We start from the raw sequence: 21,131 nt of genomic DNA, 5'->3' as shown, positions 1-21,131 counted from the left end.
TCTCATCCATCTACTTACCTGTCTCTTCTCTTTCTACTTCCCTCAACCTTGCCAGGCAAGCACTTATTCTTTATCATCTGTTCAAATCATATGCCCATAATATTTAAGGCCCTGCTTGCTGATTATCGCCTCAAGTAATCTCTTTTTATTTGCAGTGATGCGAAAGAAGGCCATCATCCTATTGTGCATTATGTGACCTTTCAGAATGCACCTGACCAACCATTGTGCAGCACAAAATGCTTGATTAGATGGACAACTGGCTGATCCAGTATGGCTCTCATCTGCTTACGAACTACCGTGAAGCCAAAAACCATACTCAGTTTTATTGTAATTAGATCTAATACAGACCTGACTCATCATCCCCCCCTTTTTTTTCCAGATGATGTACAAGCAACAATGAGAAGCAAACACAGAGTGATACACCAATCTCACAGGTTCTCCTATGTTGCAGAATATGGCAGTAAACAGCAAAGTGAACATCGATATTTTCTTCAGGTAAGAAAGGCAGAAAAGAACTACATTTAGTTATATCACCACAGAACATGATAAAAATGATTTGAGATTTCTCCAATATAACACAACAGAATTCAAACTAAAAATATGATTTGGAATTGTCTCCCATCTGATATTCAGGGGGCCCTACTCTTTTAGCCTTCCGAAAGGCCATGAACACCTGGCTCTTCCTCAGGCATTGGGCTAGGATGAGGTTGAGTCAGGGGGTCAATAGTGTGGTTGGTTATGGTGCCTTGGTGGGAAGGGTACAATGTGTTTTATGTTAAGTTTTTATTAGTTGTTGGAAGCCACCTAAGATCACTGTGTGAGATAGGTACCCATATAAATTCTTTAAATAAATAAAAGCAAATTTTAAAAAGTTTCAGCATCTCATGTATTCCTTCCAAGCAGTCATTTGTAGCAATATATTGATAAACCAGCTACTATCAACATTCAGTGAAAATCTTTTGGGGAGAGACAGACAGACAGTCTTACCATTCAGGCCCAAAGTTAAGTGTTTGAGTTTCTGCTGCCATTTTTGAAAAGTATTAACCTGAAAAAGAAAACACAAGATCATGAATATGTAACTTCATAATAAGAGATTAAAAACCAAAACTACACACAAACATGTCCAACTGCATCAATATTAAAAGTAGATATTCTCACAGTAAGATAAGGGAAAAGCAGAATGAGAGCTTGCAGTTCTTCCTTTTCATAAAAGAAAATACTGGCAACTGACTCTGCAGATCTGAGGAGCAGGGCATGTGGAAGAACTACTGTTTAAAGTAGCAAAAACAATAAATGCACAAAACACTGTTTCCACTAAAAATCAATCTTCCAATTTTCAATATTAGTAATGATGCTCATTTTAAAAGAACTCACATTAGCTTAGAAGAACCTAGCATTACTCCCAGCACCTTGTATAACAAACACATAATTTTTGTTTGCTACCAATCCAATTCTTCCCACCTTAAAACTTGGGGTGGGAGTGGCAGACCATGTTTGTTATATCATCTTGAGCTTGGAGGAGCAGAAGTAGTGAACCTTTTACTCTCTTTGTGTTCCAAAGCAAAGCACTATAACATAAGACAAATCAGAAGAATAAAGAAGAAATGTCCCATGCTGTGTGGTTGGGACAGACTCTTGGCTTTGCTGTATGTATCTGTAAAGGTATAATTACAAATAACTGTCTTTATTTCACACACTTCACAAATGGCTCTTGATCTACTAGCCTATGGCCTCCAGAGTTATTTTTTTTTCCTTCTAAGACAAATAAATGTAACAAATAATATAAACCACAGGGATATATGAGTGCACTGGTAATTCATCATACAGATAGAAGCAGTGCGACTCTGCTAAATACTTTTGGAGAAAATATTCTATTGTATTTTTCTCTGAGAAGTAGTAATGCTCAATTAAACATTACCATTTATTACATAATACCCCCTTTCTCTCATACTTAAAGAATATTTTTATTTATTTATTTATCCTGCCTTTACTATTTTTATAAATAACTCAAGGAGGCAAACATACCTAATACTCCTTCCTCCTTCTATTTTCCACACAACAGCAACCCTCTGAGGTGAGCTGGACTGAGAGGGAGTGACTGGCCCAAGGTCACCCAGCTGCCTTTCGTGCCTAAGGCAGGACTAGAACTCACAGACTCCTGGTTTCTAGCCCGTTGCCTTAACCACTAGACCAAACTGAATGTTATTACCTTCTTTTGAATATTCCCATGTCAGTTAGAATATCAAAAATACATACAAATACCATATATATTGGCTGGGTTTATACACTGTGCTAAGACGTAAGGAATTTGCTTGGGTTTGGTTGAGCGTACCATTCTGATATATTCAATGTACTACAGTCAAACAAATCATCACAGGGCTAGATCCATAGAAGTATGAATGGAACTCTGTCATGCAATAGGGTTTTTAATATATATCAAATATACAGGTATAGATAATCTTCTTACAGTTATTCACATTGTGATAACTTTCTAGATTACCATAGTATTACATACAATGGCTCATGGGAATAGTATCTTGTTCATCAGAAATCTTTCCAAAACAGAGAAGAGTATAAAGCTCAAACATCCACCTGCTGTTGGATCAACTAGATAAACTGAGGATATTCTTCGTGTACTACCACCAGGCTGCCCAAAAGCCATCCTGACTTAGCTGATAGAGATGGTCTCATGTGTGCTTGACGTTATCATCCATTCTGCTTGGGATTTCATGGCCTACATGAAAACCATGGGTCTATTACTTAGGGAAGGACACATCCTTTACTCTGAAAGGCCTTTTGAAGACAATGTTGCTCATATTTGTGCTGATATGAACATTACTTTTGATACACTGTATAGTGAGAAATCAGTGTACCATGAGTTGGGGAAGCTCTACTCATGGTCACTTGTGTCTTAGTTCCCTCTTGGCTGGATTACTACAATGTTGGAAGAATCCCCCTCCTTAAATGGATATATTTTATTGAATATTGCTTTATATTACTGCTTTTATGGGTTTAAGTATTTTTATTTTATTGCTGTTTTTATTGCAAACTGCCTCAAAATATATGAATGTGTTATATAAATATATTAAATAATAATAATAGCCTAGAAACCTCATTTGGCCCAAAATAGCAGAAAAGTTATTAACTGGAATGGGCTGATACAACCGCATTAACATTTCTTCATCTGCACTAGCTGCCAGGCTATTTTCAACTCTAAGTGCTGATTTAAATGGAACTCACAACCAAGAAGACCCTTTCCTTTGTATTCACCCACCTCACCTTCTTGGTGGGGTATGCTAGAATGGTGCCTGCATAAGGGCACTTGAAAGTCTGATCAAACTAGTGGTGTCTATGTTAAATAGAATGGTCAATATTGTTTTTCAGTTACACAGGTAAAAGAATAGATTTTAGTTAAAACTTAATGTTGAAATTATTTAAGAATATGGTCATTTGTAGATGACCCAAATCCTTCTGATACTACATACCAGATTTTGCAAAGGTTACAACATTACATTTGCTGGGATGTCCGCAGCTATTTTTCATTCTTTCTCTCTGAATCTACAGTTGTAATCGAAATTATTCAACCCCCATTGCAAATCAGGTTGATTGTCAAAATGTACAGACTTTCAGCTGTTTGCAATGAACAAATCAAACAAAAGCAATTTCATCATCACGTTTATTACAGTCCTAAGGTCAGATACAATAAAACCTATACAATAGCAACAATCTTACATTAATACATACAAATGTGTATGTATGTATGTGTGTGTGTGTGCATATATATATATATATATATATATATATATATATATATATATAAAACAAAAGCAATTAATGTACTTCAATCCAAAATTAAGAATGAAAATACTAAAATGAATTGAAATAAAATACTATGTTAAGAAATTCAAAATCCAAGTGATGGTGTGGCATATTGTGCAGATGGTAGCACAAATCTGGGCAACCTGGGAGGATATTTTTGGGTCCTTGTAAGAAAGAAGTAACATTAGATAGAAGTCCCTGCCTGGAAATTTCTTCAACGATTTATTTATTTATATTTTATTTATTATTCAAATTTTGCTACCGCCCATCTCCCCCGAAAGAGGAACTCTGGGTGGTTTACAATAAAATTAATACTATAATAATAAACTATTAGAATCCTATAAAAATAAAGCAATTTACAGATATAAAATACAATATAATAAATATAAAATCCAAGAGGCCATAAAAATTCTAATCTGGTGGGACGGGCTCTAAGGCGTGAGCCACCCCCACGAATGGCTATCCACCTTCCTGCCCCAAGCGAGATGCCAGAACCAAGTCTTCAGGGCCTTCTGGGGCCTGCCTCACCTCTGGGGGCAAGATGTTCCAAAGGGCGGGGGCTACTGCAGAGAAGGCCTGCTTCCTGGACCCCGCCAGAGGAAACTCTGTTACAGACAGGATCCATAACATGCCCTCTCTGCTTGATCGAGTGGGGTGGGTCGATGTTACGGGGATGAGATGGTCCCTCAGGTAACCTGGCCCCATGCCATGTAGCGCTTTAAAGGTGATAACCAACACCTTGAATTGGACCCGGAAGCAAACTGGCACCCAGTGCAGCTCGCACAGTAAAGGCGTTATATGTGCCCATCTAGGGGCACCAAAAATAGCTTGCACAGCTGCATTCTGGACCAGCTGAAGGTTCTGGATACTCTTCAAGGGTAGCCCCATGTAGAGTGAGTTGCCGTAGTCTATATGGGAGATGATGAGGGCATGAGTGACCGTTCGGAGGGCCTCTCGCTCCAGGAATGGGTGTAACTGGCACACAACCGAAGTTGAGCAAAGGCCCTCCTGGCCATGACTGCCACCTGTTCTTTGAGCAGGAGTCGTGAGTGTAGAAGAATAATGTATATATAAGGATCTGTGTAGAATCTTTATATAGGGAACAATATAACAACATATTGTCATGAGTACTGATGGTGAGCAGGAGGGGGCCCCTATCCAGGGGGGAAAACACATGCGTAGTAGTGAGGAGTTAAGCAGCCATTCAAAGAGACACAGAACAGACCTGCTTTGACTTTTGGGGTTTATCTGTCTGGGTTTTTCCCATGCTTCTTCAGTTTGTTAGGATTTTCTGTCTTATGTTGCAGTAATAAACACTAGAAATCTATTCCTCGTCTCAGCGTGGTTTCCTGACTGTTAGGACACATATGGCCTAGGGTTTCTACTGAGCCATCACCACATGGACATAGTCAGAGTACCCTTAAAACGTCCAAAAAGGACTGCTTGAGGGCAGTGCATCCAGCCTGGCTAAAGTGAAAGCTTTACGAAATTTCAAAATTGTGATAAATGATAGATAAGCTGGAACAAACCCTTCTGGAGAAAATGACAGATATTGGGGTGTAGCACCTTAAATTTGTTTGGAGATCTATATCCCAGATTCATTGTTTCAGGGAGGATCTAGCATTATCAAATCCTAATAAGCACAGACTTTCCATAGACAAGCCCAACAATTTAATTTTGTCTAAGGCTTTTTTTTAGCCAAGATGACTTAAAATGATCTCTAAATATTAATGGGGTAAACCTATAGGAAACATAATTAACTTTAGCCAGAAGGTAAGAAGAAGGAACCATGCTCTGGCATCCAATGAAACTATACCTATTTCTACCCGTAGGATGGAATTTTTGATACTCTTTGGTACCATCAATATGGCTCTAATAAACTTATTCTGGATGGTTTCAATAGAATTGAGCTTAGCAAGGGAGCAGATTTGAGAGCCATAGAGAAGCTGAGGGACTACCTTAGCTTGAAAAACCTTGCTAGCTGCAGGAATATAATGGGCTCCTTTAGAACGGTAGAATTTTATAATAGCTGATGCGGTAAGCTGTGCAACACTTGCCCAGTACAGAAAATGAGCGTTCCAGGATAAGGAAGCATGAAACTCCACTCCAAGGTACTTATAGGTGTGCACCTGTTCAACTGGAGTCCCATTTCTTTGCCATTTGTGAATCTTATAGTGGTGTCAGGCAAAAACTAAAACTTTAGTTTTCTCATAATTTATTAAAAGTTTTTGATCTGTGCAAAATAAAGGTAGTGCCCTAAGTGCTTTTCTCATTCCCGCTTGTGAGGTAGACATAATGACTACATCATCAGCATACAATGATGCTGGAACTGCACGATCAGCCAAAATAGGTGGATGATGGGCTGGAACAGCAAGTGCTTGAATTATTGGATTTAGATATAAATTGAGAAGTAATAGAGCTAATATGCAGCCTTGTCTTACACCTCTATAAGTTGGGACAGCTTTAGATAAATGTCCCCAAGGGGTGCTTCTAATTTTCAGGGAGTTATTTGAATAAAGCGAATAAATAAAAGCTAGCAGTCTTTTATCAATCGTGGAATGTCTCAGAATATCCCACAATCTCTCCCTTGGTATTAGATCAAAAGCTGACTTAAAATCAACAAAGGTTGCAAAAAGGGAACCACAAGGGGGATAGAATATTTTTCTGCCAGATGGTAAAGGACCAAACAATGGTCTAGCGTTGAACGTTCCTCTCTAAATCTGGCCTGTTCTTCAGCAATAATATTTTCATTTTGTACGCAATCCACTAACTTTGAATATAAAAATCTGGCATAAAGTTTATTTATTGTGTTTAATAAACTGATAGGCCTATAATTTGTAGGGTCAAGTCTATTTCCTTTATTTTTGTATATTGGTACAACAGTGGCCTGATTCCAGTCAGATGGAAATTGTTCTGTGTTATTAATGCATGTGAACAAGGTGGCCAAAACTGGGGCCTACCAGTCTTTATTTTCCCTTATTAATTCTGGGGGGATAAAATCACCTCCAGATGCTTTACCTGGTTTTAGTTGGACAATAAGATCTTTAACCTCAGCTATGGATACTGGTGGCCAATCCGGGAGATTGTTGCAGGAGGGAATCACATCTGCAATTACAGTAGATTCCCTTTTAAATCCCACCAGAGATTTTCTATAGAGTTCAAGTCAGGTGACTGTGATGGCCACTGTAGAATCTTCCAGGACTTCTTCTGCATCCAAGCCTTAGTGGAATTTGAGGTATGCTTGGGATCATTGTCCTGTTGGAAGGTCCAATGATGCCCAAGCTTCCTTACAGACAGCATGACATTTTCTCCTAGGATTTCCTGATACTTCAATGAATCCATCTTGCTGTCCACACGTTGCAGGTTTCCAGTGCCAGAGGATGCAAAGCAACCCCAGAGCATCACCGAGCCACCACCATGCTTAACTGTAGGCAGAGTGTTCTTTTCAGCGTATGCTTCATTCTTCTTCCTCCAGACGTACTGCTGACCTATCGGGCCAAAAAGTTCCAGTTTTGTTTCATCATTCCACAGAACAGAATCCCAAAATTCTGTGGGTTATTTATATGATTTTGAGCATTTTGGAGCTGATTTTTCTTGTGCTTTTGGGTCAGTAGTGGTGTACGACTCAGAGTTCTGGCATGGGAACCTTCTGTGTTTAGTATGCACCTTACTGTGCTCACTGAAACCTCAGTGCCTGTTGCCACCAAATCTTGCTGCAGGTCTTTTACAGTCACTTGAGGGTTTCTCCCAACCTGCCTTCTCAGAAATCTGGTTGCAGCTATTGACAGCTTCCTTTTTCTGCCCTGTCCAGGTAGTATAACCACTGTTCCTTTAACTCTGAACTTGTGAACTATGCTTCCAACAGTGTCTCTAGGAACATTGAGTGCCTTCATTTTGTATCCTGTTCCTTGTCTGTGAAGGGTGATTATCTCTTTTCTTACCTTTTTGGACCATTCTTTTGACTTTGCCATACTGTATTGCTAACAAGCAGTCAAACATGACACTCAACAAACCTGTAGCCAGTTCAGGTTTCATGTGTTCCAGCTCAAGCATACCTGGTGCAACTAATGAAGCCCTTGATTAGTTGCATCAGGTGTGCTTGAGACAACACCTGTTTTGCATACTGTATGTGTGCTGTTGTGACAGATTCTATTCAAGGGGTTGAATAATTTTGAGCCTGGAGAAGTCATTATAAGTTGCATTTTCAGTTGAATTTGGGGACACCACTTGAAGCTTTCATTGTGTTGAGCTATTTCAATTGTTTTTGTTTGATTTGTTCATTGAAAACAGCTGAAAGTCTGTACATTTTGACAATCAACCTGATTTGCAATGGGGGTTGAATAATTTCGATTACAACTGTATACTGCCTATCCCAGAGATCTTTACACTCTTGGAAGAAGGGAAAAGGTAACACTAATCACATGAGGAAGGTAAACAAATCATAATATTAAGAGATGGCATGAAGTGTTCCTTTTTTAGTAAAACAATCATAATCAGATAGTAAGTGGGGCTCTTTTAAACCAATCCTAATGGTTCAAGAATTGGATGGCTCTTCACAAGCCCCAGTCCTGAAAGAGAACTCAGAGCAGAAAAACCAATCAGAACCTAGAAAGCAGCCTGGACTTTCACAGAATAAAAAAGTGCTGAAGAATCTGCCAACAGGATAGAAGAATCCGCATATGCATTTTCCCTCTTAGACTTCAACAATGTGCTCTAGCTTTCAGTATCTTCTTATCAATTCTCATTTTGATATGTGAGGGGTCTGGCTGGCCACCAGCAATTCCTGCACTTGCATTGAGGGCAGTCCTTGCTACATTAATCATTCTGAATAAAGAAAACTGGGCAGGCACTTTAGTGTTCTAAGGGTGATTATTACTGTGTATGTGAGATTTAACAATCAAGTAAATTTAAAAGTAACTGTTAAAAGTGTCTTGCTGTGGGCAATACTGCGCACTAACATATCTTTCTGCTATGGGTGTTGCAGGGTAATGATCTAAAGGCAGGGGTAGTCTTTTAATCTGTCCCTCTTGCTGGTACGCTGGTAAATTATGTTCAACCAAAAGCAAAGGAGCAAAAACATTCTATGAAGAAAGAATACAAACAACTGAAGATTATCTTAACCATTCTGTTTCTTTGAGTGAATGTTTACACTCTCCTGTACAAATCTACACTAACCTGAGCATGGAGACTTCTTAGAACAGGAGGACACTAAAACACTCTCCTAGCAACTCTCCCTCTTTAACACACATGCCTCTCTGTTAACCTCACTGAAAAAGCAGAGCAATTGACTGCAGATATCCTTGGGTAGATCATACTAGAACTGAGGAGTGCATGAAAGGGACAAGTACATAGCTGTGGAATAGCCACTGACCATGTCCTCTTGACTCTGAGATAGGTATACTTACTGGACATGCAATTTTCAATAGAAACCAAGAACTGACCAGCCCATCAGAGACAATATATAAATGTTGATAATCACCCACATACACTGACCAAATACCACACCGGGAAAGTTAAAATACAGCTCTATTTAACTATGGGAAAAATAAAAATCTACAATTAAATCTGTCAAGAATGAGGTATTGTACGCTATATTATTATTAAGTAGAAACTAACAGATTTAACATTTATCCTATTATTGTCACCTAGGGAGGCTGCAAGATAGGACAGTGGCGATTTTTCAATAGCAGAGAGAGCTCTGCAAGAAGAGGAAGATTTATGCATCCTGGAGGCCACATTAATGTCCACAGAAAGTAAGAGTAGCATAAATATAATGTTGGTGATAGACTTTGAAATGCAATATTCTGGGAGTAAGAGATAGCTATGGATTTGGGCTCTTAACTACTTTCAGTTCTCTCCCATAGCTCCCAATGCTTTTCAAGCCTGCATAGTAGTTCTAAGCAAAACCCAAAATTTTAAGGACTGAATGACACTCTGTGGAAGACCTGCAAAACCATGAAGGGATGTGCAGTAGAATAAGAAGAAAGGTTCTTCTCTTGACAATCAAACCTGAAAGTCAAAGGCTATAAATATATGGTATGACTGCAATCAGAGGACTGGTTACAGTTTTTGTCACTGCATCTGAAAAAGAATATTGTAGAACTAAAAAAGGTTCATAAAAGGCAACCAATATTATTAGCAATAAATCATACTGCATTTTTCTTTACCTTTTAATCTTAAATATTCTTTGCAACTATCTTTTACTATGTTTACACATTATACAATATTTTTCTCATCCTAATTTTTGCAGCATTTGCTTATATGCATTTTTTTCCTCCTCCACAGGCTTTTTCCCCATCATTTACTAAGTATCCTTTTCTATATATCCCATCACAACTCCACACACTTCAATAGACATTCTTGTTTTGACTAATTGTTTTCACTCTATTCCAAACAGCATCAACATTCTTTTTCCTTATGTCCACTTTCCATTCATTTTGCTGGGAGAGTAAATGATTAAATTTTTTTTCATATAGACTTACTTTCTCTTCCTGTAAGCCATTCTACTTTTATTCAAGTTTCTTTCACTTCTTTTCATTTCTTCCATGTCTATTTTTCTTGAAGAGCTATTCTTGAAATCAAAATAATAATCTGTCCCACATTCAGAACCTCTCATCACCCCTGTATCCTTCACTAATTCTTTCAAACTGTACCCACAGACAACCAAATCTATCCCACTCTTAGATTTATTCCCTTTTCAGGTAATCATAAGAATTGATTTGTACAGAAAGAACAAGCTTCTTTTTCAACAGATGCTTATTCTTGAGTTTCTGAATGGCCGATTTTTTTCTGTACTCTCATCTTTTCCCCACCCATTCATTCATGTTGTCTAAAAGAATTTTTTTTTTCAAGATTGTATTCATTCACAAAGTTCTGCAATTTGGGGGATCTCATCCCTAGTTCTTCTATTACTACCATTCTTGATAGCATAATATACAACTGTCATCAGCCAATTGATTCTTACTTTCATGTACACCCACAACAATCTAGACAACACAGGTACAATATCATATTGTATAATACTACTGTATTAAGTAGTAACATTCTCCTTTTATAACAGACAACTATAATTTGGCAGCAACCATTAAAGAGGGCATAAACTCTCCAAAGGCTTTGGGAAACTGCATGCAGCCCTCAGGCTCTGGGTTCTGCACCTCTGAATTAATGTGACATGTTACTAATGAAACTTTTAGTTTAACAAACAAACTGTGGAAGGGGCTATCACTCACAGAAGGAATCAAATGGGAGCAATCAAGTTTGTATGATGTGAAAAGAAAGCCAGTATAAACAAATTTTAAAAAAACCCTTGCTTACAGCCTCTTCATGAAATTGTTAAGATAAAATGTAACATACATTCTCTGCAAAACCAAATAAAAAGATTGTCTCTTTAAAAGGACTAAGGATCTCCCCAAAAATATTTTGTGGATCTTAGCATACCATTAATCTAAACCAGAGGTGGGCAACTGTAATCTGCATGCAGTCACCCAGCTATCTCTGCATCCCCTAGACTAGAGCCATACAATATTATAACATCAAAATTCAGACACCAATTGCTGAATAACAGCAGAGCAATTTTCTGCTGATTCTTGGAAGAAAATGAAAGAAAACACATACATTAAAGCTCCAACAGAATTAACATCCCTATAAAATGTTAAAACTCTCCCAAAATACGACGAATGCACAGTCTAGAGTTAAACCTATTTGTGAAGAGGCTTGAAAAATCGATGTCCGTCAAGATCCCAAAATTGTTTTATTTTCCCTTTAAAAGGGAAGACCCTTCACAGGGTCACTCATGCTCTGGTCACCTCACAATTGGGTTGCAATGCTTTCTACATGGGGTTACCCTTGAAGATCATCCAGAAGCTACAGTTGGTCTAGTGGTTAAGGCAACGGGCTAGAAACCAAGAGACTGAGAGTTCTAGTCCTGCCTTATGCATGAAAGCTGGCTAGGTGACTTTGGGCCAGTCACTCTCTCTCACCCAACTCACCTCACAGGGTTCTTGTTGTGGGGAAAATAGGAGGAGGAAGGAGTATTAGCTATGTTCGCCGCCTTGAGTTATTTATTAAAAAAAATAATTATAAAGGCGGGATAGAAAATAAATAAAAATAAAATAAAATGCAGCAGCTTGAGCAGTAACAGGCACTTCTCACTATGCCCATGTGTCGCTGCTACTACACAAGCTGCTTTGGGGGTTAGTTGGCCTCCGGGTGCAATTCAAGGTGCTGGTTGTTAATTATAAAGCCCTTCATGGCATAGGCCTGGTTATATGAGGGACTACCTATCTCTCATTGTTTCTGCCTGCCCAGTATGTTTGGGCAGAGCAGGTATACTCTGAGTCTCTTCTATTAAATGTTGCCATCTTGTGTGATCAAGGAAGCATGGCTTCTCTTTCACTAATCCTGCCCAGTTGAAAAGCACCTTACCACAGATACAGATGGCACCCACTCTCCCAGGCTTCCAGAAAACCCTTAAACCTGGCTTTGTTCCTAGGCCTTGGGTTAAAGTATTTGTTGGGTCCCTGTTGCGTTTTTGCTGTGGTTGGTTGTTTTTAGTCCAGGCTTTCTCATTTTGTTTTACGTTTTTAATTGTTTTAACTACGTAATAGATTTTGTAAGCCACCCAGGGTCTACTGGATTGGTCAGCCATTTCATGGATAATTTTATGGATAAATAAGTAAATAAAAATCAGTACTTATAATCACTCAACAGACATCACAATCACATTTTCAATCTAATCTATACTTGTGGTACTAAAATTGTTAAGAGTTTTAAAAGATATATGCTCACTGTTGCACCCTTCCTGGCTTATGGTATCAAACTGGAAGAGCCTGGATAATTGTTTGGATTATCAATACAGGTAATCGTCGCTTAATGACAATTGGAACTGGAATTTTGGTTGCTAAGCGAAGCAGTCATTAAGCGAATTCAACCTGATTTCATTATCTTTTTTGTGTTGGTGGTTAAGCAAATCACTGTGGGTATAAAGCAAACCAAGGGTCATTAAGCAAATCACGCAGTTCATTTGTTTTGTTTGCCAGAAGCTGGCCGGGAAAGTAAAATATGGCGATCACGTGACCATGTGACGCTGTGATGGTCATAAATGCGAATTGGTTGCCAAATGCCCAAACTGTGACCAAGTGACCACAGGAGATGCTGTGATGGTTGTAAGCATGAAGACTGGTCATAAGTCAGCTTTTTCAGCACTGTTGTTGAACTGTCTGAACTGTCACTAAATGAGTGTTTGTTAACAAGGACTACATGTACTAGGCATGACAAAACAAAGTTTCACTTTTTAAAAATGAGACCATAATTAGTATTGTATTTAGGAAATTATTCACAATCAGCAAAAGTGAATGAGCATATGAAGAATGAGCAATCCTAAGGCTTTCAAGACAAGCCATTACAAGACATAGTTAAGACTATTAATCCTTCCAGTCATCTCACTGATATTGTTAGGTCATTATATTTTATCAAACTGATTACAATATCTTATGAACAAAGAAGAACCTCTTAAATGTTTACATTCAGGGTTGGACATATAGAGTTCCATAACAGACAGAAGCATGTTTAATGGCACAGATGCCACATTATGGTATTTAATAGGGTTCAATTATTGTAATTTACATTTCTGTACAAAGCAGATAAATTAAATGAGCGAACTATGGAATAGTGTCAAAGTATGCTCACTTGGTATGGAACAGTGTTCATTAAGAACCTAAGAATATTTTCTATCCCTATCAAGTATCTTGAAGATATATTCAAAAAGATATTTAAGATTTATAGAGCACTGGACTGGCTTTATGTACTCTTGCAGAAATCTACAACTGTGACCATGTGGAACATTAAGGTGCACCTAACATCAACAGGCTTCTCGAAAGTAATAACAATAGATGGAAGTTTTGGCTAATATAGCCTACTTTCAACTAACTGAAGAACATTAGCTGTGCTTTTAAAATCTGAAGGTTTGACTGTTATAACAAATAAAATATACTGGATTAAGCACTGGACTATTTAAAAGCTGTTATCAGTAAGTAATATTATAATCTAGCAGTTTATGTGGAAAGACAAAAGTACATTTAATTACTTTTATGCGTGAACATGTTGTCAGCTTGTTTCTGAACCTAATTTAAGAAGCTAGCATTGGCTTGTAAAATAACAAGGATCTATATTCCTTCAGCATATTCTTTTCATCTCTCTCTCCCCTGTCTTTCAAGGTTCACGGGAATCTTTTAAAAGATGAGATATACATCTAACTAACTGTCATTGTAAAAAGAAGCAATGTTAGCTTAACAGAAGAGATCTTCATAGTCCTCTCAGAATTTTGAAATTCCTTTTAGGATAAATAATATAAAAATAATAACCTACTTGTTCAGATGACACATGGCATATGTAATTTGTCAAGTATTACAAGGTTAATGTTTTATTGCTAGAGTGGCACTGGGATATATCAGGGACCACCTTGCCAAATATGATTCTGCCTGCCTAAATGTCTAGAGATGGCCTGTTAATGGTTCCTCCCCCATTTGAGCTTAAGCATGGATCAGGTCTTCTCACCCCCCACACTTTGGAACACATCCTTGAAAGTACACTTGGCCCCTTCTCTCAGTTAGATAAAGACCATTTTGTATCAATGGACCTTTGGCCTGTAATATGATAGTTTCCATCTTCTGTATTGTAACTGGTATTGTGGTTGTTTTTAATACATTTGAGATATTCTGTCTCTGGCTTGCTCCTTATATGCTACCTAAACTCATTGATTACAGCAGTGTATACATATTGTCAAATAAATAAAAAGACAGTCTGCAGCAGACTTTCAATTTACTGTGCTTTTAACACTGTATGAAGATTGAGAAAATACAAGTAAACATTTAATGTTTTAGCTTTGCTACGAAGAATTTAAAATAGATTGAGCATGAAATAATATAATCCAAATAGGAGTTCCTAAAATAGGTCTGAAGCTGGATTGTTCAAACCGTTCAGTTTAAAATGCCAACTTCTAACCATGGATTCTAAACTTGCTTAGCTCAAACACATTACAGTTAAAGCTCATCTCAGTTCCAAATCATGACACAGCAAACTGTGATAAGCTGAAACATAAGGAAGCACTTCTAATCTTCCCCTTACAGCAGTAGAAAAGAAGAGAATAATGTTTATTCACACTACTCACTACACTGTAGTTTGTCTGTCCAGATGTAGCTAAATATCTCATACACGTGCAACTGCTATGTGGGAAAAAATGGCAGATATTTAGTAGATCTAGCTTTGCACTTATCTCACATATTTTACATTCAAAGGGAACCAGTTTCTTATGCATGTTCTGATATTTTCATATGACTCTCCTTTACCAGGGAAATACAACCTGCAAGAACATTCCAGCTTTCGAGCAGCATGTTTTAAAAACCATCTAGTTCTCTCACTGTTCAACCAAGTTTTGTCATACTTTGTTTCCAACAATTGTACTGCCTCTGTTCCAAACCTATTTGTTTCCCTGTGTCATGTTCTTGATCATTATTTAATCAAAGATAGACTTTCTTTCAGCAATCAGTATTGCTAAGCCTTTGTGGCATATTCCCTATAAGCTCATTCAGTGTGCTTTATAGTTATCACACTGCCACTATTATCACTGAGACCATAAATTGCTATTTTCTAAAATTTGGGTGACAACCTTCAAGAAACATATCTATTCCGCCTATGCGTAATTTTACACCCATACCTTGCTGTCACTTCCCAGCTCGATGGGCTCATACTGTACTATGCCAAAACATAGTTTGCTTTGTTTTATTTTAGTGTGTTGTTTGAATCCATTCACTGAGATATGTAAGCTATAGTACATGGTTTTGTGTGAACCCAGCCAATTAAGGTTAAGTTAGAATCAAGGATAATACAATGTGTGAGCTAAGTCTATGCCTACCTTACATTAGCTTGAACGACTAGTACCTAATTGAAGGGAATGATTTTCCAGTTAGTCTCTTCCAGAATGTATGGCAAATTTAGCCTAACAAGCTAGTAAGCAGTTATTTATTTCTGTTGCATTATGAGAATTCCAAAACAGGGCATGTGGCATTTAGTAGTTCTAGTTCTTTCACAAAATCTATTAAACTCCTAAAATTGTAGACACAATACATAAATTAAACATACAGAAACAGTAACTAATTGTAAGCACAAAGCTGTTTTCTCGTTTTGAGAATTCACAAATACAATCTGTATTTGCTTAAAGAATTTATATTTCCAACATTCATGTACAGTATTGAGCACAATTGCTTGTCATTCTTCTGACCTGTATTCTGACCATTACTGTATGTGGTAAGAGCTACAAAACATTACCAGCTTCTCTACAATCACTAGACTAGTGCATTATCAAAAAATCCACAATCATCCATTTACACCCTACTACCTAACTCACAGATACTGAACGCCATTCTTACGCTCAACCAATTGGTCAACAGTTCCTCCTTCTCCGACTTGGTAAAATATGTACTTGGGAAATGAGAGATGCTTTCCTAAACTAACTAGACCCAATCCCACACAGGAGAAAATAGCACAATTGTGTTATGAGTTAATAGAAAACATACAGCAACTGGGAATATTTACACGCTTCTCTGTGATTGCAGAGCCAGTTTCATCCACCCAGCCAGACTTAGAAATTTTATCAATATGCCGCATGGAGACGGAGAGGCCCGAGTCTGCTTGGTGTTCCGCCAGAGCCAAGTGAGCCTTCACCTCACCAAAGCTTCTTTTCGCTCACCCGTACCCTACAAACTATGTAATAACTCATGCCATAGCTGATAAACCCCAACGCCAGTCTCATGCCCATTTCGCCCGTTTCCAGGCGCTTCCTCGGATACGAGACATATGGGAAGCCGGTGCTCAACGAAAGGCCTAGGTGTGTTCAGGCCAAAAAACATGGCAATGAGCCAAACACAGACCGGGAGAGAAAAATGAAATCTCGACAATAAGTCGCGCCTGAAAGAGAAGGCAAAAGCCTACCAAGACCCAGTTTACCTGAGGTCGCGGACGGAGAGTCTCTCGAATCCAAAGCCAATCCTCGGCCCCAACAACACAAGATGGCTGCCGCGCCACCACGCAAGGTCATGTGACCTCACTGCCGTGGCCCCGCCCCCTTTCCGTAAGATGGGTAAGAGGAAGCAGCTCGCGGAGTAAGGAAGAGCGTTCGGATGTGGGGAACTGCGGTAGCTTGTCGAGCTTTCTTTTTCATCACCGTTTAATCCGCGCAAGAAGACGTCTTTACGACACAGGCGCGCTTCAACAAAACCCTGAATAATAAGTCGTGACTTATGCTCCGTAGCGGCTGGATTCACATAACACACTACGGCAAATCAAGGAAGCCGATTATGGTTTAGCGATATGGTCATATTGAATAATTCCCTCTCCTGAAGAGGCGTCGTGTTCTTTATATCCGCAAAAGATTTTTTCAGCCTATCAGAATGCCAAAAAATGAAAGTCATGCATGTCTGATATTTTCTGAATTTTTATTACTTTGTATTAGGATTTAATTTTCATTGTAAACTGCTTTGAGAGCCATATGGATATGTTTGTGTTCAGCACATAATAAAGGATTGTCACACAGCATGCCACACCGGTCTTACATTTATTTTATCGGAAAAGCACAACAATTCTAAGAGCAATGTCCACCAGATATTTCCAAAACAGTTCAGTAATCATATATGGCAGCTGCAAATTACAAGGCTCAACCCGAATGTTGGTGATCCATTCCAGCAAAACTTCTATCTAGTTGTTCCTGCTTGGTTTCTGTCTTCAAGCAAGAACAAGAACCTATAATTTTACTTCAGGACAGATGGAGTCAGGATCTCAAAAGTTCCCACACCTGGTTACACCCAGTTTGCCCACTGAAACTTACTATTTTTTCCTGTCATCAGTGCAATTGCCAAGTTGCTCCCTCTTTACAGACAAACTGTGGGATTACAGCTGTTACCTCTTTTCTAGCATGCAATCTTATTTGCCACAATGCATCTTGTTTGCACATCAAGAGTTGTACTGTTGGGTAAGGTTTTCTGTCCTCTCTAGCATTATTCTTTGTGCTGCAGAGGGGCAAATAGATTCAGAGATGTATTGTAGGAGAATTAGGAATGTTTGAAATTACGAACATTTTAGTTATGGCATGTTCACTTATTATGCTTAGAAGCCACGGGCTGTGTAACAGTTCAACTGTGTTGCCTGAGTTCATAACTGCATGAATCCAGGAATCTTGGTTTATAAGGTATAACAACTGAATTCAATTAGCATGCTATGTTAAAGGCAAACCATATTATGATTTGCTCTATGTACGAACACGGTGTTACTGAAATACCTCAGCATTAGAATCTCCAGTACCATGTAATAGATACTCCTGTCTACCTAAAACGTAATGTTGCAATAGACTGCCTGTTAGACCCTGAAATAAAAATTAAATTCTCACCACTGGTTTTTACTATTTTTTTCAATTAATATTGTATCCTTTTCTAGTAAAAAATTCTTACTTCTTTGCTCAACTATCTTAATGCATTGTGTGAGTTACCAGTTTGATAGGCTATTCCATAGCCAAAAAAAATGGTTTATCCCTTCTCATCCTGACATTGTTTTGTTTTGTTGTGTTCTCATTTAGATGATAACAATGTGTATAATTTAATGGAATTATAACAAAGAATATTAATCAAGAATATTGATTCTAAACCATTTCAAGGGCATATGTATTTTTTCATTGTGGTTAGCATACACCTACAACTGAAAGAACATTAAAATACCATACAACAGATTTAATAAAAGCAGATTTGCATTAACCAGTTTGAATATTTTTAAAGTCTAAAGAGAAAATTAGGTACAATAAAAACAAATATCTGGCATCTTTCTAAAAGCATTCCAAAGACTGCCACATTGCAAAAGGCCCAAGATTTCCCTAATCTTAGAATTCACAACTCTCAGGGAAAGCATTGCAGATGACTTCTGCGTGGGTACTTGGAAGAAGGTAGCTTCATATTGCTATATAGTTCATCTTTCAGTTTCAGTTTCAGAACTGAAAGATTCCCTCTTTCATCTTTCAGTTTCAGAACTGAAAGATGCCCTCCATATGGTCAGTCCAGCTTGTAATCTAGTACTGTGTTTTGACCAACTTTTTTTTGAAAATCAGAGTCCTTTCAGACTGGAGTGGCATATAAAACCAAGTAAATAAATGAACAAAACAATGCCTAAAGGATACATTGCAGTAATCTAAATATTGCAAGAGTTTTAGGTAAATGCAATCAGATTCTGCCTAATTTATTACAAATAGAATACCAATCTCAGCTGATGACAGGAACTAAATGTCACTTGTATTTGTGTTCCTTTTCTGTCTTTGATCTATCAATAGCACATCTTTCACTCCATTTAAAATGCATTGACATGCAATTTGGTCAGGATGTTGTTCATTTTCTATTTAGCCTTTGCTTACAATCATCAGTGTATTAGGTTTTTTCAAAATATAGAAATGAAACTAAATGCTCTTAAAAGTGTTTGCCATTTATATGGATATTTATATATTTATTGTTCATGGTTTTTTAGGAGCTCAAAGCAGTGTGTGTGTGTGTGTCACCTTCTCCCATTTTCCCCCACAGCAACAATCCTGTGAGATTGGCAGGGCTGAATGTTTGTGACTGGGCATAAAACACTGAGTTTCTGTGGCTGAGGATGAATCTGGGCCTCCTGGTGCCAATCTGATATCTGAACGACAACATTACATTTGCTGTCAGTTAAGAGATTTATGCAATCTTTCCTCCAGGATCTCAAGGGGACAAACACAGCACTCCCTCCTTCCATTTGTCTGAACAACTCTATGAGGGTGGGCTGCAAATGTGCGACTTGCCCAAAGTCACCAGTGAACTTCTGTGGCTGAAGGTTGAAGACTGAACCTGGGGCTCCCTGGTCTTAGTTCAGCATCTTAACTGCTACACTGCATTGGCTCTCATATCTCATCTGGATACCATATAAATAATTATAAATAATGGTAAGGTCAGTACAAATATCAAGGATTTCTTCTACCCTCTGCTAAACAATTTTTCCTCACCTTAAATTTCTCTTCTTTCATTTTGCAGGTATTTAAAATGGTAAGCACTTGCACATTCGTAGCTTGCTTTCCACGGTGTAATTATATCACTGATGCATGCCAGTAGCAACCAATCTATTTCCCTTTCCTCCATCTTACAACAGCTTCCCAAATGACTAAAATAACTGCTGAAAAACTCCCCTCCCAAATATAACTATGTAACATCGTTACCCCATGTTATTTTACTCAAGCAAAAAAATCAAATAACCAGAAAACTGGTCGTAAGATGGAATAAGATTTAAACTCTTATTTTATTTTAACCATGCAGCAATATTGCTTCTGCAGTGGGATACAAATTCTGTAAATAAATATGGCATAGTCAAATAGAAAAGTTTTTTTGAACACTATTTAAAACTTCAGCAAAAGGAAAATATAACTTGCAAAGACAAAGAGGAACTTTATTTGCTCCAATTGTTTCTCCCGTTCCATTTATTGATTGGTATCTATGACCAATTTCTACATGGAATAACACTTGCAACTCAAACATTAATGCTGAGTTCAAAGACAATCCACTAGGTGGAGCTCAAAGAAAAGCAGTTCAAGCATCTTTCAATGAACTGTGCTATAATTTACCACTTACATTTCCTCAGACTGCCTTCCTGTCCCCATTTTCTCAAAGGCACTTGCAGTAAACAAGGACCTATCACAGAGTTTAAAAGAAGGATATCTAAAAAAGCTTTGTTAACTTCGCTAGAAAGGGATCTCTGAAGCTTTGATGGCTGCTATCTCTGAAGTGGACCAAATCAAGAAGGCTAATTACAGGCTCTTTCATTAAACAGAAGCTTCTGAATGGTTGTACTAGTACATACTAATTCAGATCATGTCAGACCAATTTTATAAACAGTGGAAACAATTGGATCAATGCCACTACAGTCAGATACTAGATGATAGAACACCTCAAAAGCAAATGAGAACAGCTCAGTCTTGGGCTCATGAGTATTAAAGGAGTATCCTTTCTGGGGCTCAAAAGAGAAATATTCATGTGGTCATAGCAATAATTCTATGTTATTGACAAAACAACAATGGGAATTCCAGAATTATACTTTAGTTTTGATCTTGGTACTAAGTACTGATCCATATTCTTCAGAGCATAAATATAAACCCACCTTCCTTGAGGAGGCGAACTTTATTTTGATACAGGATTTCAAATTTAGCCTCTATCAGTTTTTTCAAGTTTTATTTACATATGAAACACAAAAAAATCCAAAGTTTGTAA

At 37.9% G+C, this 21,131-nt stretch overlaps 1 protein-coding gene across 4 annotated transcripts in view; it reads right to left on the bottom strand.

Annotated features, from left to right (window-relative positions):
- The window catches only part of GIGYF2 (GRB10 interacting GYF protein 2), a 97,997-nt gene extending 81,090 nt beyond the window's left edge, over positions 1–16,907 (bottom strand). For all 4 annotated transcript variants that reach the window (XM_063306882.1, XM_063306884.1, XM_063306885.1 and 1 more), the window contains exons 1-2: positions 16,822–16,907; positions 988–1,045 (exon numbers count right to left, since the gene is read on the bottom strand). In XM_063306882.1, the coding sequence (XP_063162952.1) occupies positions 988–1,028 (41 nt within the window). In that variant the 5' untranslated portion in view covers positions 1,029–1,045; positions 16,822–16,907. The remainder of the gene's footprint in view (positions 1–987; positions 1,046–16,821) is intronic.
- Positions 16,908–21,131: the final 4,224 nt, after the last annotated feature.

This window comes from Candoia aspera, chromosome 6 (assembly GCF_035149785.1).
Source record: "Candoia aspera isolate rCanAsp1 chromosome 6, rCanAsp1.hap2, whole genome shotgun sequence".
NCBI lineage: Eukaryota > Metazoa > Chordata > Lepidosauria > Squamata > Boidae > Candoia > Candoia aspera.
Note: the sequence above shows the minus strand (reverse complement) of the source record. Positions and strands in the feature narration are given on the sequence as shown.